Below are 17,673 nucleotides of genomic sequence, written 5' to 3' on the forward strand. Positions count from 1 at the left end.
GCGGAAGTCAGGAAATATTGGACTCTACTTCAGACCCGGCCTTTATTTTATTTCTACATATTTTAATGCTGGTGTGTTTGACGTAATTAACAATGTTATATTTGTTTCTGGTGTACAATATAGTGATTCAGCGAATCCATATACTGCTTTGTGCTCAAGATAAATGTAATCTTAATCCCCATCACCTATTTTACCCAACACCCGCCCCCCGCCCCCACCAAACCTCCTTTCTGGTAACCTTGTTCTCTGTATTTAAGAGTCTGGGGGTTGGGGGAGGGGTTGTTTTAAGAGTTAAGAGTCTGCTTTTTGGTTTGTCTTTTTGTTTGGTTTCTTAAGTTCCACCTGAGTGAAATCATATGGTATTTGTCTTTCCCTGGCTTATTTCACTTAGCATTACACTGTCTAGCTCTATCCATCCATGTTGTTGCAAATGGCGAGATTTCATTCTTTTATGGCAGAATAATTTTCCAGTGTACATATGTGTGTGCACACACATACACACACACACACTTCTTTTTATGCATTCATCTATCAGCAGGCTCTTGGGCTGCTTCCATAGTTTGGCTATTGTTAAGTAATGCTGCAATGAACATAGGGATGCATGTATCCCTTTGAATTAGCATTTTTGTATTTTTTAAGATTTTATTTGCCCATTTCAGAGTAAGAGGGAGCTATCAGGGGGAGGAGGAGAAGGAGAGCAGACCCCCAGCCAAGCAGGGAGCCCAATGGAGCTGGCTCGATCCTGGGATTCTGGGAGCAGGACTTGAGCCAAAAGTAGATCCTTAACTGAATGAGCCACCCAGGTGCCCCAGTATTTTCATATTCTTTAGGTAAATACCCAATGGTGTTATTAGTGGATGGGTAATTTTTTTTTTTTTTTAGTCACCTCCATACTGTTTTCCAGAGTGGCTGCACCAGATGGCATTACCACTCCCAGTGCACAAGGGTTCCTATTTCTCCAGGTCCTTGACAGGTTTCTTATGATTTCAGCCATTCTGACAGGTGTGAGGTATATTTCATTGTTATTTTGATTTGCACTTCCCTGGCGAGCATCTTTCCATGTCTCTTGGCCATCTGTCCTTGGGGAAACATCTGTTCACGTCTGCTGTCATGTTTTAATAGGATTATTTGGTGTTCCTTCCTCCCACCTTTTTTTTTGAGTAGGCTCTGTGCCCAACATGGGGCTCGAACTCACAACTCTGAGACTAAGATTTGCGTGCTCTACCAACTGAGCTAGCCAGGTGTCCTGAGTTGTAGTTCTTTATGTATTTTGGATCCTAACCCTTTATTGGATGTCTACAAATATCTTCTCCCATTCAGTAGGTTGTCCCAGTTGTTTCCTTTGCTATAAGTATTAAGTAAACCAGGCATTTAGTTACTTGAGACCAGACCTTAAAGAAAATGGGAACCCTGTTGAGAGGGAATAATATTCCAAGGAAAATGACCCCCTGGGTAAGGTCCCGAGTGAGGACAATCTGCCACATTTCAAGGAAGGTAAGAAGTATTCCTAGAGGACAGGGAGGGCAAGCAGACTGGTTGGCCTTGACCAGGTGAGGACTAAAGGTACCACCAAGTGCACTGAACTCTAGCATTTGTTCACTGTTGCCACTCTGACCTAGTCCCCTGGCCAGAGGAAACCTTAGTTGCATAATCAACTGACTACAGAAGAGGGGGACCCACAAACGCCAGCTAACACAACCAAGGAGGGAGGGCCTGGGTTCTGCCTATCTCACCATACATCCTTTGGACATAAGCCAACCCCACACTGAACCCAGTTCTCCTGTCAGACCCAAGGTCTGCTATGATCAGACTTCTACTTAAGTTAAGTGGGGGTCCATTATGCAATGGGACAGTTCTGTGTACCCTGCTGTTCATAGCCATTAGGAAAGGATATCCTATACAGAAATTCATTAGACTCTAAATATGTCCTAAAATTACTTCCAAGTGAAAACTGGGCTTAAAAGACTAAAACTGGTCCGAGTAAAACACAACAGGCGGTTTTATGGAGATTTTTTTCTTTATTGAGAAACTTAAGACTTGGGTACATCAAATAAAACCAATTTCTTGGGGGAAAAAATCAAAACCCACAATAGAAAAAAAAAAAAGTTAACACTGTCTGGGCCACAGCAGAACCCAGAGAATATATTCTTTTAATTGAAAAATTCTAGGTGCTTCATAATTGACCTTTTGATACAAAATGACCTATTAAATTTCCCAATTTGTGGTTCATGGTGTTGAGGTCCATAGGACACGCTAGAAATCTTCAAACCTTGAGCTGAATTCCAGGAGGGGTTATTTGGCTTTTGAATCCTGAAAAGCAAAGCACCAACACAGATTAAATGCATGATCAGAAAAACCAGAGTTGCACTGAAATCTCTAACTTATAAAAAGGTACTGCCGAGAGCAGTGCTTCTTGACGCTCGGGTGGGGCAGTTTTGTTGGGACTGTCCTGTGCACTGTGGGCACTGAGCAAGTACCCCTAGCCTCTGCCCATGGGATGCCAGTGACACCTCTCCAGTTGTGACAACCAAAATAGGTCTCCATTGGCAAATGTCCTCTGAGGGGGCACTCCTGGCTGAGAACCCCTGCTCTGAGGCTAGCTAGGTACTGTAAAGCCCCATACCCTTCCAGGCCACCCTGTACTCAAAGCTACTGCTCTCTCGCTTAGAACCAAATGAAGTGTCCAGGCCCTTACCATGTGTCCTTTCTCTTGTCTCTGACTCTGGTTTATCTGGTTGCCTCCTTCCTGCATCAGGAGGAACCCGCTAGTCCTTGTCAGAGTTCCCAGCTAAGCCTCACTTACCCCTGCCCCTGAGGACGGGGCCACAGCTGCCAGGGTCGGAGTGGAAAGAACATGCCCTGTAACTGGAGGCAGGAGTGTGTGTCTCTCCCACACACCGACACCAGGGCCCGAGCCCCTTGTGCTCCCAGAGCCACGCAGCAGCTGCACACACAGCTGCCCTCCCCGACCTCAAGGCAAACCAGGAGATATGTTCACAGAAATGAGGCTGCGGGATCTGATTATGACAACACCTTGTGTATCTGTCATTATTCTAAACCAAAAAGGTCATTCTTAAGAAAGAGCTAACCAGGGGCTCCTCATAAAGAAAACTGTTATTTGCTCCTTACAGTTTACAACCTGTTCTCTCCTCTCCAAATTAACTCTTCCAGATGACAGAGAGAATCCAGGTGATAGCCTGCCCAGGTTACTGGATTATAGGGGCTCTCTATGCTGCCCTGAATCTTTTAGGAAGATATTTGTAAGTAAAGCCATTGCAGAAAACAAAAACAGCCAAACATACGGTTTCTCCTTGTCTAAGAGGTAGCAGCAGCAACAGCGCCCACCTTCTGGGCAGCTTCTTTCTTGGCATGATGAGCCTGTAGAACCGCCACGGCTTCATCCACCTGTGAGGAATCTCTAGGCAGTTAGTGACACCTGCGGAGAGGCCCTCAGCCCCTCCCTGGTACGCAGGCCTGGCAGCAGTGTCTCCCGGTGAGGCCTGCTCTTTCTAATTCCACCCCCACAGCAGCTCGCAAGTCACAGGCAAGGCGGGAGGAGATGGTCAGGAGATGGCAGACCCATGCGCCGCCGCAGGGTGTGGGGACTGGCTCACCTTGGAGCGGAGCGACTCGGGGGACTCCAGCATGTGCAGCAGCTCAGAGTTGTCGATCTCCAGCAGCATGCCCGTGATTTTCCCAGCCAGGTTTGAATGCATGGTTTGGATGAGTGGGAACAAACGTTCTCCTGGGGAAAGAGATCTAATCAAAGCCCAGGCCGACTCCCGGTGAACAGACACCGGCGTTTGGGTCAGTGCCGGGCTCCGGCCCGTCTTCCGCAAACACACGGACGACTCACCCAGCATCTGCTTTTGCTCTTGTGGGGGCGCTGCGGCCAGCATGGAGGCAGTCAGGGGTTCCTGGCCCTGCACGTGGACCGCAGGCTGCGGTGCCTGGGAACCAGGAGAGGCAGCAGGTCAGCAACAAGCCTGATGGTCCTGAGCCTGACCAGTCAGTCTGAAAGCCTACTATGTGACAGAGATGGAGGTGGCGGTCCTTGCTGCCAAGGAACTAACAGCAGGCCTTGGGGATGAGGCAGTTACAGGAGCAACAGAGTTATAAGCCTGAACACAAAACCAACTACAATAAAAACCACGTGCTATTAAAAGGGACAGGAAGGGAGAAGAAAATAAACCTACAAGGCTCAGACCATCAAAGGATTCCATTTATAACTACATCCCCCATCACTTTATCATACCAAATGTTTTTATTTTATCAAATGCCCCAGGACTGTCAACATGAATTGTCAATGCCAGTCACGGGCCTGAAAGTAAGGCTCTGAAGGTAACGACTATTTTACTGAAGCGAAGCTCTGAGGCATCTGCATTTAGACAGCAGGAAGCATGAGCAAGTCACTCAGGGGCCACAAGGCAGACTGTGGCTCCCCTACGCCGGCTACTTCGGGGCTCTGGGTCCAGTCCCCCACCCCAACTTAAGATCTCTAACGCTGACTTCGCTTCTGTCAGATGAAGCCCCTTCCTGCCTTCACGTCCCAGTTTTGCAGAACAGCGAAGGATCACCTCCGCCGGCAGACCCGAGCTGCTCAGGGAGCTAAGCGAGCACACGCACGTTGTAAAGAGGAGGGAGGAAACACCAGCTCTTTCTGCTGGGGCATTTCTGAGTAGGCTACTATGGGGAGGAATACTTCCCAGCCCCTTCTCTCCCAGGACAGAGAGCCCCTGACAGGCAGCGTCACCAGAGGAAACACAGCACCCTGACACGGAGCGGGCACTGAGTACCTGCGGGAGGCATCAAAGCCAGGCACCTTGTCCATCAAGCGCAAACATGCGGTTTGGCAGGCCTCACCTGCAGAGGCTGGATGGCGGGGTGAGGGCTGCGGACGCTGGAGGCGTATTTGTAAGGTGCGACAGCCCGCGGAGCAGCAGCAGCGACGGCAGCACGAGGTGCTAAGGTCTGCACAGCTGTGGGAACACCTTAGGAAAAGAACAAGCAAGATTAAAGCCCGTCAGTCTGGGCAAAGACCCGTCAAATCCCATCTTTCCCCCTTCTGTGTGCATCCAATACCACCTCCAGACTGGCAGCTGTCAGTCAGCCCTTGCTGGGCGGCGCCAGCCCCACCAAAGTCCATAGCCAAGCGGTCCGGGCACTCAGACCCTACAACAGACCAGCAAATGCACATCAGTGTCGGCAGCAGGTGTCCAACTGGCCACGTCCCACGGAAGGAGCCATTCCAAAGCCTGTTCACACAACACATCGCACACGGGACCACCACTGCTCCTTTCATGGAGCAGCCAACAGAGAACACACAACTCTCTCCACTTCTTGGAATACGGGACAGGCTGTAAAAAACAGTCTCCTTCAATCTCCCAACCCCACCCAAAAGAATAGGCTGCCTCTGCAGTCATCCAGCTAACAAGCTTCTATAATTAACCTCTCTCACATGAGTCACCAATGAGCAGCATTCTTGAAGTCACCGACACTCCTAGAACTCCCATTGTTTCTCTGCTCCTTACCTACCAACCAGAGCGCACAGCTAAGATTACAGAACCAGAACTGGAACGTGGGCCCAACAAACTGACCAACCCTGGGCAGAGCCTAGTCACCTGACTCCCTCCTCCCCAGGCCACACTTCTCAAGGCCAGTTTGCTCACCGACTCTCTGAGCGGTAGTAGGGAGGCCGCGAGAGGCCGGAGCATTACCAGTTGGAGCCAGATGGCGAAGAGCGGGACGAGGCCCAGACTGGCGGATAGCACTTGGCATTCCTTGGAAGCCTGGTGAAGACAAAAATTGTGCATCGCTGATGAAGCATGTAGACCAGAACCCAGGCTGCGCCTCAGAGGGGGGCAAGGCAGGGAGGCATATCCTGGGTGACCAAATCACCGTTCCCCACTACCTACCTTGAGGTCTCCCACCTTGCTGCCAGCGGGGATTAGGCCTCATCTGTGCTAACTGGTTAGGTGTATAATACGGAGGTCTTCCCTGAGCCTGCAAGAAAGAGCACCCAGGCCCTTTTACTTGAAGGACTTGAAGCCACATGAGAGAAAAGTCTCATCTCCTCTCACTTCCAGGCCCAAGGCTAATTATTCAAGAAATTCTTGGTGTATTCAAAGGCCAGTTAATGGGGATTCTTTCATTCTAACTACTGCGTGAGAGAGAGAATGAATTCATTTTCATTCATTTTTGTTTCACGCTGACCACCTGAATATCCAATATCCAAAACCCCTCTCCCCAACCACCACAGGCTGCGGAACAGCCATTGGGGGCAGGTTCCAAAGATCCATGAACACCAGCAGACCCACCTGTGGAACTGCCGGCACAAAGTAACCTCCAGCTGCAGGCTGGAACTGATTTAAGATGGCGTTGGCCGGGAGCGCTCGCATTCCAGCCACCCGCTGCATGTACTGGTTGGTCAGGTGAGCCTTTCTCTCTTCCTTCCTCTGGGCCAGAGCAACATATAGTGGCTTGGAGCCCACGATGCGTCCATTCATCTCAGTGACGGCTTTGGTCGCCTCTTCAGGAGATGAGAAGCAGACAAAGCCAAACCCTTTGCTTCTCCCATCCTCCAACATTACCTACAAAGGGACCAGCTACTTAAGGAAAAGGTGTTCTATGTTGGGGGGCAGCTATTAAGAGCCATAAAACCTGGTTTCTACTCCAAGAGTTCCCAAGTCTAGGAGAAGAGTTCTAGCCCTGTCACGGGATGTACCCTGGACCAATTAAGTAACAGCCCCTAAGGACAGGACCTAGGCATTTTCTTTGTTAGATCCCCAGGTGATCCTAATTTTCTAAACACTACGATATGGCTAATGGTTAAAGCAGAAACCCAAAGATGTTTCTTGACACCTAGAAGCGCAGTGGCTACCTTTGGGTACCCACTAGAGATCTGGACAGTGTTAAGTTATTTACTTGTAGAACTCATCTGCTCAAGACCTTGGTGAACAAAACTTTGATCATCTCTTAGCAAGGTAAAGATATGCTTTTGAAATACCACATACACACAGGAGTTACAAAACCAATGACTACCACCATTAATTTAATGGGAGTTAACAGCAGAAAGAAGACCAGCTAGAAAAGACAGCTGGATTCTAGTCCCAGTTCAGCAATTTCTAAGCTGTGTGATTTTTTTTTAAAGATTTTTATTTATCTGAGATAGAGCACAAATAGGGGGAGTGGCAGAGGGAGAAGCAGGTTCCCCAATGAGCCTGACAAGGGGCCTGATGCCAGGACCCCAGGATCATGACCTGAGCCAAAGATGTGCTCAACCAACTGAGCCACCCAGGCACTCCCCACCCCAAAGATCTTGTTTATTTATATGTATTTTTGAGAGAGAGCGCGCGAGCGAGCGTGCGCGTACACAAACATGCATGTGTACATGGGAGCAGGGGTGGAGGGTGGGCAGAGGGAGAGGATGGAGGGAGGGAGAGTGCGCACAAGCAGAAAGCAGCAGGCTCCCTCCTGAGCAGGGAGCCTAATTGGGGCTTGATCCCAGCACCCTGGGATCATCACAAGCTGAAGGCAGATGCTTAAATGACTGAGCCACCCAGGCATCCCGGAGGGATAGAAGGTTTAAAGCAGGATCCACACTCAGCAGAGCCCAGATGTGGGGCTTAATCTCAGGACCCTGCGCTCATGACCTGAGCTGAAATCAAGAATCAGATTTTTAACTGACTGAGCCACCTAGACTAGGTGCCCTTAAGCTATGTGAAAGGCTTACCCTCTCTGAAGCTCAATGCCCAGCAGACCCCCTACTGCCAAATGCCACCAAGCCAAGGTCTACCGGTTCAGGCCGTCTTTCCCCACATACAGCCAGTCATTCACAGACGGTTCTTCTCCTCACCTGAAAAGGTCACTTATAGCTTACCCCTGGCCTACCTCCTCAGAAACACTGACAGCAACAGGTCAATGTGTGCTCAGCACCATTTTGTGTCTTAGCTTGCTCCTGGACAGCCCTCCGGAGGTGGAGGACATGAAAATAAGGATGTGTACCAACTCAATGGACCCCATCCAAGAGATGGGCCAGGACAGTGTCTGAAAACATGACACCCTGATCTTGAAAATGGTGCCTGTGAAACTTGCCAAGACACAGTTCTTTTATTCTCTTCCTACAAATGCCAACTCAAGCTCTGTGCTAATAAGCAAGGAGAGACCACCATACCTCACACTGATGGCCAGTCAAGGAGGTGATAAGAGGGAAGGGGCACGGCAACAAGGAACCCTGACGGGGTGGGCCCTGATCAACTCCCTGCAGACAACTGACATTCCTCTGATGACGCTCCCAGGTTGTGCGGGACTTAAAGCTAAGGGCCAAGGCAGGGTCACCACATCTTTCCCAGCCCACTGGGCCTCTGTTCTCATCCCCAAGAGGACTCTGACGTGTGCTGCACCTCCGCGGAGCATCAGTGTCTGCATCAGGCTATGACTCCAAACTCTCACACGCCATCACTGCCCATGATGCCCCCCGTGGACCAAGGCCGTGCATGCACCACCCTCACATAACCCACGTTCTCCTGTCCCCGGACTCCGCGTCCTCATCTTTAGGAGGGAATTCACACGCACTCGCCCTGCTGCATCAGCTGAACGGGATAATCAAAGAAAACCAAGGAAACGATGCACACTGCAAACCGTGAAAGAGCCACCTTTCCACTCCCGTCCTCCACCTTTAGCTTTGTACGGCCAGGCCAGAAGTCCCAACCCCAGTTCCCAAGTCCTCAAAATACACTTGTTCAAGGATGAACTGTGGCAGAGTCGTAGAGACAGGCCCCAAGACAAATGGAAAACAACCTGTCTGGATTTCCTCTGCTCATACTGTCGCACCATCTGTCCCCACGCCAGCACAGAGCAGCAAAGAATGGGAAAGATTCAGGTGCTTGGGGGTCAAGATGGGGGACTGCTCAGGTGACCTCCACACCTCAGTGTCTGGGAGGCTGTGCCATGTAAACGTAATGAAATGCCTTCTCCAGAGCATATACTCAGACGCGTAACTGAACGCCAGGAGGGACTAGCTAGATTAGCGTATCTATTCTCAGAAATGAACACAAGTTAGAGTCCGCTCCTTCAATGAAACAAATGCCAATAAAACTCCAAAAAATTGCAATTTCTTCTTTCGATCCCCAATCTCAGTATAAAATACCTTAGCACTGGTGATTGATCCAAAAGGAGAAAACTCTTTCCTTAACTTCTCATCATCAATGGTATCATCCAAGTTCTTAATGTAGAGATTCACCCCCTGAAGCAGAAGGATCACTGTTAATGCACATCTGTACCCCCACAGATCCCCTAAGACACTGGTTCTCAAAATTTGGTCCTAGACCCCCTTCTTGGGTACTTCCTAGAAATCCAAATTCTTGGGCCCAAACCCCAATCCACTGAATCAAAAATTCTGGGGGTTCTGAAAGCCATGTTTTCACCAGCCCTGCGGGGGGATCCTGATGCAGGCTCAGGGTTGAGATTCCCGCCGAGGACTCTGACGGGACCCCCAGTGTGGGCCTGGCTTTCTGCACAGCCGCTCTGGCCGGCCTCTGGCACCAGCGGGGCTCCTGCCCCCACTCAAACAAAGGGTGAGCACTCAAGTACAAAGAAGCCATACCAGTAAGAACAGACAGAGGCTTCCGGAATGAGTCCCTAAATGAATAAATCAATCTTCCGCCCTGTTCTAGAATCACCACTGTTCTGGTAGGTACTTCCTTAAACACCTGAGGATCTTGGGAGAAAGGAAAGGAAGAGGCAGATTCCCAGTCCCCAGAAAGAAAGCCTGCTTAACCTAAGGATGCTTTTGCCAGTTCCACAGTAAAACCCTGGATAGGAGGCTGTGCTAAGACCACCTCTCACCTGATACCGACTAATTCTCTCTTGCTTTAGCTGCTCAAATTTCCGCTTTAACTCGGCCTGCCGTTCCACTTTCTTCTGTGCACGGCCTACAAAAATCACTTTCCCACTGATTTCTTTTCCATTCATCTCTTCCACGGCCTGAAGAGAAAACAGGTCTTAAATCAAAATGCAGAGGCAGGGGCCTTGCTCTGGAGACCTGAAAGTCCCACCAAATATTGGGAGAAGGAAATCTTTCCTATAGGAGTTAAGAACTAATCTCATTTCATCTGAAGGCAGCTAAGCAAATCCAAACTTCCTCATGAGTAAAACGGGGTTACTACTTAAATGGGTTATTGGTCCAGATGATACAGAAAAAAATGGTAGTTTTATAAATACAAGCACGGCAGACACGAGCCGAGGCTGCTAATCTGGGTGTCGAGGAGTCTCTCACGTTCTCATGGGAAGAGAGTGGCGCATGCTAAGTGCCCAGCATCACGCTTTCCCCACAAGCAGCCGCTACGGTCAGCAACTCCACCACTCCTAGGGCCCGAGTCCCCTCAGTAGGAAGGGGAGCAAACACCCATCCTATTCCTTCAACCTACAGAGGTGAACACTGAGGTGACAGGTAGGTGCCAAGTGCTCTGAGAACAGGTGAATGATGGGTTACCCCATGAAGTCCCCTCAGGCCAGTAACTACATCACTACGATACTCGGGCAATGGCAGCCCCGCTCCACTATTTGCAAGTCAGGTCCTGCCCATAATCGGGGGCTAGTTCTGCAAATGTTTCCCGGACCCTCATGGGACTCTCACCTTATTGGCATCCTCGTGTTTTTCGTAACTCACAAAGCCAAAGCCTTTGGATTTCCCACTGGGATCTCTCATCACCTTGACACTTAGGGTCTTACCTATTACCAAAGGACAGAACTATTAGTAACACCATCTCTATTACAGCTCAAAGAGAGGCGGCTTCTCTAGGAGCCCAAATGAAGCCAACTCTCACTGAAGCCAGATGAGCTCTAGAAAGAGGCCCCAGGCCTAGCCTTCTACTTCTGGCCAAGCTACTGAGATGGCCCTGGGGCTGGGACGAGGGAGGATGAAGCCAAGAGTCTACTCCTATCTACTCTGTGACCCTGTCAAGCAAGGTAGTTAACTTCTGGGCCGGGGCACCATCATTTCTTAAGCAACTAAGGTACAGGAGCTCTACATCTGGCGGACTGTGGAAGGGGGGACACGGGGCGAAGAAGCCCAACTTACCGAACTGGCTAAACAGCTCCTTCAGACTCTCATCATCCACCTCTTCCCCAAAGTTTTTGATATAAACATTGGTGAACTCCTTGGCTTTGGCTCCAAGCTCAGCTTCCCGCTCTTTTCGAGACTTGAATCTGCCCACAAACCTAAAGAGACCATGGAAAACGGTGAACACCCGGAGGAACATATCATCATTTCCAGGGGCCCAAAGGAACACAGGTTAAAGGCTGACAGGAGAGGTTAAATAAAACACACGAGTCCCCAACCAACCACCAAGACAGCAAGCTCAGAGATGCCCCGACTTCCCAGCAGAAAGAGAGAGGCAGGACAGTCCTGCAAGGACCAGCCCCAGGACTCCTGGCTCAGACCAGGGCTACTCCTACCACATCACACTGCCTTCGTGAAGAAACCTGATGACCATGTTTTTAAAACGTTCATTTCTGTGCATCTATGTAAATGCATAGAAAAGGTCTGGAAGGATATAAACCAAACTGTTAACAGGGGTTAGTGCTAGGGGCGAGATTGCTAAAGTGAACTGTGAGGTAGCCTTTGCTTTTGCACTGGACTCATTTCCGTGTTGTTGACACAAGCAGGGGAATGTATCCATACACTGAAAATCTTTTGATTTCTTTCCAGTGATACCACTGGCCACATACACGTTATCAAGAAAATTCATCCCCTGGTCTGCTGAACATACAGAGATGATTTTTGTTTGCCATAGCCAAGACTTATTGTCCCTTCTCTCCCTGCATGGCTTAGCGAAGACATCCCCACCTCCCTATTCTGCATAACCACACCAAAGCGACAAGGTCTGTAATGAACAGTGTCTTCTACCATCAGATGAGATTTTTCATTATAACCGAATTAAGTATTACTGTGGAGCCAGCCTTGTATGAGAAGGTCACTGAGTCATAAGTTAGCCAAGTGGAGATCTGGGAACAATTTGGCATCAACCCCTAGCAAATGACCCCATGGACAGACCAGAGTCACAGGAAGGCCAAGGTCACATGGCTAGTACGCAGCTCCTGGTCAGTCCAGGGCCCTCTCCACTCTGCCGCTGGCCAAGACCCCTGCTCAGAAAGGGCTCAGAGCTGCCTTCCAGCAAGCCCCAGTTGCCGGTGCTCACAAAACCCACGGACAGATGATGCTTTTAAGGGAGAGGCGGCAGGCAGGCCATGGCTTGGGCAGGAAGCCCACCTTGGCGAGTCAAAAGGGCCGCCACGGCTCGGGCAGGGAGACTCACCAGCCCTGGAGTGGAGAGGTAGGAGCAGGCCACACTTGGGCCGAGAGAACCAGTAGCCGCCTTGTGTGTGCCAGTTAATACCGAGGTGGGGCCGCGGCTGGCTCATGCGATGGCTGTTGCTCCGGACTGGGACACTCACACTTTGCGGTCATTGAGGAGCATGCCGTTCATCTTCTCGATGGCCTTGTCAGCAGCCTCTTGCGTCTCGAAGTGGACAAAGGCATAACCCTTAGAGCCGTTCTCATCACACACCACCTGCCAGAGACAAGGCAGACCACTGTGGCACCACTGGCACCCCCAAAGATCTGAAAACCACATGGTCTTGTGCTCAGAGTTCCCGGGATCTGAGAGGCCGCTGGCCCATCTGTGGTCCAAAGACAGAAGACTACAGCACAGAGTCAGGTTCCCCTAACATGAGCATCCCACCAGGCACCTTAGTGATGTTCCGTGTACAAATGGCAGCCACCATTAGGCTGCTTCTATTCCGAGTTTTATTTCATTAAAAGACCTTGAGACTGGGTGCCAAAGCCCCGTGCTGCAGAAAAAGTGACCAGTTTCCATGCCCACAATAGAATTTCGGTCTAGTGCAGAGTCAGACACATAAACAACCACCGCACCAGTTGTACAAAATTCTCCACACAAACAGGTGCAGAGAAGGAAGAGGATGATTTTATGCTTCTGAAATGAATAAGTACAGCTGCCTGGAGACCCAAGCCCCTGCTCTACCCCCCCCCCACCCCACGAAAAGAGAAACCCTTTGATGCCCTCCAAAGTTAGGAAAGAGGAAGGATATTTTAGACAGAAGAGAGAATAAACAAAGACACAAACCACCTGCTGGTCGCACTGGGTTGTGGCACAAGATTACCTACAAGGAACTTGTAGGCTGCAGAGCCATTTCTAGCATTTCGAAAATGACCATATCCTGTCGCCCAATTCCAAGGCTGTTCCCCCTTTAGTATTTCTCTTGTTCTCGTGAGTCAGTAATTACTCTGAAGTCATTTAATCAGTGCTTACCTTGCAAGACAGAATGTTTCCAAAAGCAGAAAAAGTATCATAAAGTGCCTTGTTATCTATAGATTTGTCCAGATTCTTGATGAAGACATTTCCCACACCAGATTTTCTCAAAGAGGGATCCCTCTGAGACCACATGATACGGATTGGCTTTCCCTTAATCACATCAAAGTTCATGGTATCCAAGGCCCGCTCGGCTGGAAGAGAGAAACACATTTCAGTCAAGGAAATAAAATGTCACCTCGTGTAGATGACTGCCACCATCCCAGGAACAGATGACTCTAGGACTTTTCAGGTAATCACTCGGACAAAAGGCAACTCTATTAAAATAAAAGGGCATCCAATCCCTCTAGCCTGTGTTGCTCCTGAGGGCAGCCCTCAGGCCAGTTGCTCCGCTTCCTGGCAAAAGTCTCCAGCCCTCTGGGTTGTACCCTTGCTGGCTAAGGGGGTCAGGCAAGATCATCTAACTGGCCTTCTGGCCCCAAGATCAAGTCATAATACTGCACATTTGACTAAGTGGTATCAGTTATAAAGCTGCCTACCACCCATGGTGACCCAGGTGAGACAGGTGATATCTACTTCATAAAACAAGCAAACTTATGTCCGGGATTGGCTAAGCCACGCAGCTAACTAATGACTAAGAAACTAATACCAGACTTTGATTATTTTTCAGTAAGGTTATTACATCAAATTACCATCTAGCTGTCATTTTGTCTACGATCCGTCTACGAGACAAATGACAACAAAATCTAGGGCTGACTGGGGAGAATGTGCTATCCCTGAATTCAGCTCAGTTTCTTGTATTTTCAATTTCTGAAAACAGAAATTGATTCAAAAACCTTGAAATGATAGATACTAATGGTCACACATGGAAACAGTCTTTTTTATTATCCGGACGATAAGGATGAAGCCACATCTTTCTAAGCAGGCAACGCAGCAGGCTCCGCACTTGATGGTTTCCAGGCCTTCTCAAGTCTTAGTCTGAGCGCTTTGGAATTCTACAACTTCAAATGCCCTGCGGCTCAACCAAGTTCTCCATCCAGCGCCTTGGGACACTTCCCTAGCTTCCCAACAAATCCATGTGTGTACCAGAGACCACTTAAAGGACCAGAAACTAAAACAGACCATCACCTGTCAGGAGGAACCCTTCTCTTATTGGAAGTAACAGGATCCCAGAGCTGGTAGCACTTTTCCTGATTTAACGCAATGAAATGCCCCAGAATCTCTGGGGTTGAGGGGGGTGTCGGAGGGGGATTCTCCTGTCTCAAGGTACCACCTCACTTAAGACAGAACACAAAATTCCCTAACTCTGCCTCCCCACAAGCCCAACTGTCCAGTCAGCGGAGGGAGTATCTCCTTTTCATTCCTCTCCAACCACCTTTCCCACCTTCTCAGGTGGGCTGGTTGAGTGTGGGAGGGAAGGTCACGGAAAGCGGAGACTGGGGCAGGTCCAACTCAGGAAAAGTCCAGGCACAGAAGCGGTCATTTGTGAGGATTACCTGGGACCCCAGGGTCTCAATGATTAGCAGCGAAGGAGCCATTTCAACACAGCTCCCGGTGTCTTTCCAGACAGCGCTGCAGAAGACAAGTCGGCTTAGCTTAACAAATCTGGCTGCACTTATTTATAGCAGGGAGAGGACCTGCAGAGGCATGTGCTGGCAGACACACTGACCAGTGGCTTCTGCTACTATCACCAAGTGACAGGACTTTTGATCAGAAAGTGTCAAAGAGGCAGACAACAGCCAATGTACCCACTACTTGCCCCCAAAGGCCACACTTGGCCACCTCTATGCCCTCTGGTCAGACACAGCTCAGCACACACATGGAGTTAAGGGTAGCAGCACCTCTCATCTCTCAACAAGTCTGATTCTCTGGTCTCAGCTGCAGCCTGGGCAAGTGACATTCTCTGTGCTTCACGGACAGCGAACAAAGTGTGGACAAAAATAGGGACGCAGAGATCCTTTGCCATAGAATGGCTTGTTTCTCCCAGTAATGGTCTCTACAGTTGTTCCCTTTTAATCTGAAGTCACGTGCGGCCCCTGATTAGGTTTCCTCTGGCCTCGCTCCGGCCACGCCTGCAGCATACCTCTCCACTGTTCCAAGCAAGGGCCCGGGTCTGGGCCTGGGCTGCTGGGGCCCGGCGCTGGCACTCCCAGCGGAGCCTCCAACCTTCTGCAGTTCCTTTTCCCTCTCAGGAGTCCCCATTTTCTTCAGATGGATGAAGGAGAAGGGTTTTGACAAGGATGAAGCTCCGTTCACAGGCGAGGCCATCATCTCCACCAGACCAGTCAATTTCCCCGCAGTGTTTCCCCAGACTACCTGGATACCCTTTCTCCACCGCCCAGGGCTTCGTCCAGGGAATGGAGGAGTCCTCCACCCCAGGACCAAAGCCACGGACCCAGGAGCTGGCCTGGCACATGTCGTGCACAGGGCGCCATCGTGAGCCCTTGCTCCAGTAAAACGAACAGAATTGTTCCCACCGCCTCCCACCTGCCCTGAAAGACCCCTTATCCGTACAAAAGCAAAGAGACTCAGTCCAGGGTAAATATAGGGATGGGAGCAACAGCTTTAGAATCTACAATTTCTAGAAGAATTGTGTTTCAATTGTTCTACCTTTTTGGCAGGCCCGTGAGGAGCATGAATCCAGGCTCAGTGACCAGACAAGGGTCCCACTTAAAGCAGGACCACATACATGGAGTGACAGGGACTTTCTCCAAATCCCATTGTACAGTCTCCTCGGGTTCCAGCCCCACCGCCACCACTGATTATGCCCAAGGTCACCCAGTTAGCAAGCAGTGGAAGCAAGACTGAAACTCCGGTCACCTGACGCCAGGAGCCTCATTCTCAACCCCTGCATCGGGCTGACTTCGAGGGTCCCCCCCTAGGATGCCACGAAACTGGGGATATAAGCGTCTACTCACCGTCAGCCGGCTGCTGGAAGTTGACGTAGGCATAACCCAGGGAGCGGCGGGTGATCATGTCGCGGCAGACCCGGATGGACAGCACAGGCCCCGCAGGACTGAACTTTTCATACAGCATGGCTTCGGTGACGTCCGAGTGCAGGTCACCCACATAGAGGGAGGCCATGGGGTAGCTGCTGGCCGCAGCGTTCATCTCCCCAGCCCCCACCACCCCGAGCCCCGCCAGGAGAACTTCTTATAGGGACCACACAGGACAAAAGGGGCTCTTCTCGGAGCCGTGGCCCGCGCCGCGGCTCACAGGTGGCAGAGCGAAGCTAAACAGACGCCGGAGCAGGCTCGGAGAAACGGGGGACCGGAAGGAGGAGTTCGGGGACAGCTCGTTCGAGATTGCAAAACCGCAGACAAAAGGCTCTCAAAAACAATATGGCCCTCCCTGGGAGTTTGTAATTTTGCAGCTGTCCTGGTCTGAAGCTCCAAATTTCGAAAGAGGGGGAAAAAAAAAACGTACTAAAACGGGGACGCCCCTCCGAATTATGAAAATTCTCCAAGAGACAACCGAAGGGTGCCCACGGCGGCCTCCGGGACACGCGTTTCTCTATAAATATAGGCCTCGGGCTCCCGGCGGTTTAAGATTACAGCAGCCTGGGGAAGAGGGAAACCAAATCTTGGTCGGCGCCGACTCGGCAAGCCCCGGGGGCCGGGCGCGCAGCCTCCTCCCACGCCCGGCCGGCGAAGGGCAGCGCGGACACGTGGTGCACCCGGGGCCGACGCGCGGGGGGCGAGGGCGGCGGGCGCTGAGCTGCCACGCGGCGCGGGGGCGGCCGGAGCGGAGGCGCGTGGACGCGGGCGGGCGGCTCACCACGGGACCGGCGGACGCCAAGGTGCGGCGGCGGGCGCGGGCAGGCCGGAAGCGTGCAGAAGTGACTTCCCCGCGGGCTCTCCAAGGAGGATGCGCTTTTCTCTTTCTCTTTCTCTCTTTTTTTTTTTTTAAGGTTTTAAAGCATTTTCGGGTTTTTTTTTAATCTTTTCTTGTTTTTCCTTCAGGCTGCTAAGGCCCGAAGGCGGCGGAGGCTGCGGCGACCCGGGGCGGAGAGAGGCGGCCGGGGGAGCCACCGCTCCATTTATACCCGCCCGCCCCGGGCGCTGCTGGTCGAAGGGCGCCTCGCGACCTGGGCGCAGTCGTGCCCGCCCACTCGGCCCGGGGGCCCGAGGCGGGGCGGCCACGCGAGAGCGACTCGGCGCGGCCGCGCGGCGCTACAGCGACCCCTGGTGTGCGGAGGACCGCTTCGCTGGGGTCTCCTCGGGACCCAGGGGCGGCCTTCCAGCCGGGTAGAGCGCACGCCGCCGGGCCCTCCGGGAATAGAACACCTGTAACCCACCCACAGGCGCAACGTTTATAATCCACGTGTTGCTTATTGTAAAAT

At 51.1% G+C, this 17,673-nt stretch overlaps 1 protein-coding gene and 1 non-coding gene across 9 annotated transcripts; both read right to left on the reverse strand.

Moving 5' to 3' along the window:
- Window positions 1-1,998: 1,998 nt before the first annotated feature.
- On the reverse strand, window positions 1,999-17,424 carry PABPC4 (poly(A) binding protein cytoplasmic 4). 8 transcript variants are annotated; one of them, XM_032877363.1, is made up of 17 exons: window positions 17,109-17,420; window positions 16,250-16,891; window positions 13,332-13,525; window positions 12,457-12,572; window positions 11,081-11,220; window positions 10,637-10,731; window positions 9,847-9,984; window positions 9,149-9,244; window positions 6,318-6,590; window positions 5,916-6,003; window positions 5,670-5,789; window positions 5,086-5,172; window positions 4,864-4,991; window positions 3,857-3,950; window positions 3,615-3,745; window positions 3,303-3,405; window positions 1,999-2,310 (listed from the first exon to the last, which is right to left on the reverse strand). In XM_032877363.1, the coding sequence occupies exons 2-16, from the start codon at window positions 16,440-16,442 to the stop codon at window positions 3,316-3,318; spliced, it is 1,983 nt and encodes a 660-aa protein (XP_032733254.1). In that variant the 5' UTR covers window positions 16,443-16,891; window positions 17,109-17,420; the 3' UTR covers window positions 1,999-2,310; window positions 3,303-3,315. The 8 variants fall into 8 exon arrangements, 7 of the variants coding, with proteins under 7 accessions (XP_032733254.1, XP_032733255.1, XP_032733256.1 ...); XM_032877364.1 differs by having other exon boundaries at window positions 3,346-3,405; window positions 16,250-17,421; XM_032877365.1 differs by having other exon boundaries at window positions 5,931-6,003; window positions 16,250-17,420.
- On the reverse strand, window positions 8,751-8,885 carry LOC116879450. Its single transcript, XR_004385027.1, has one exon. It is a non-coding gene; the product is annotated as a small nucleolar RNA SNORA55 (small nucleolar RNA).
- Window positions 17,425-17,673: the final 249 nt, after the last annotated feature.

Source organism: Lontra canadensis, unplaced genomic scaffold, assembly GCF_010015895.1.
Source record: "Lontra canadensis isolate GAN:19392208 unplaced genomic scaffold, GSC_riverotter_1.0 scaffold60, whole genome shotgun sequence".
NCBI lineage: Eukaryota > Metazoa > Chordata > Mammalia > Carnivora > Mustelidae > Lontra > Lontra canadensis.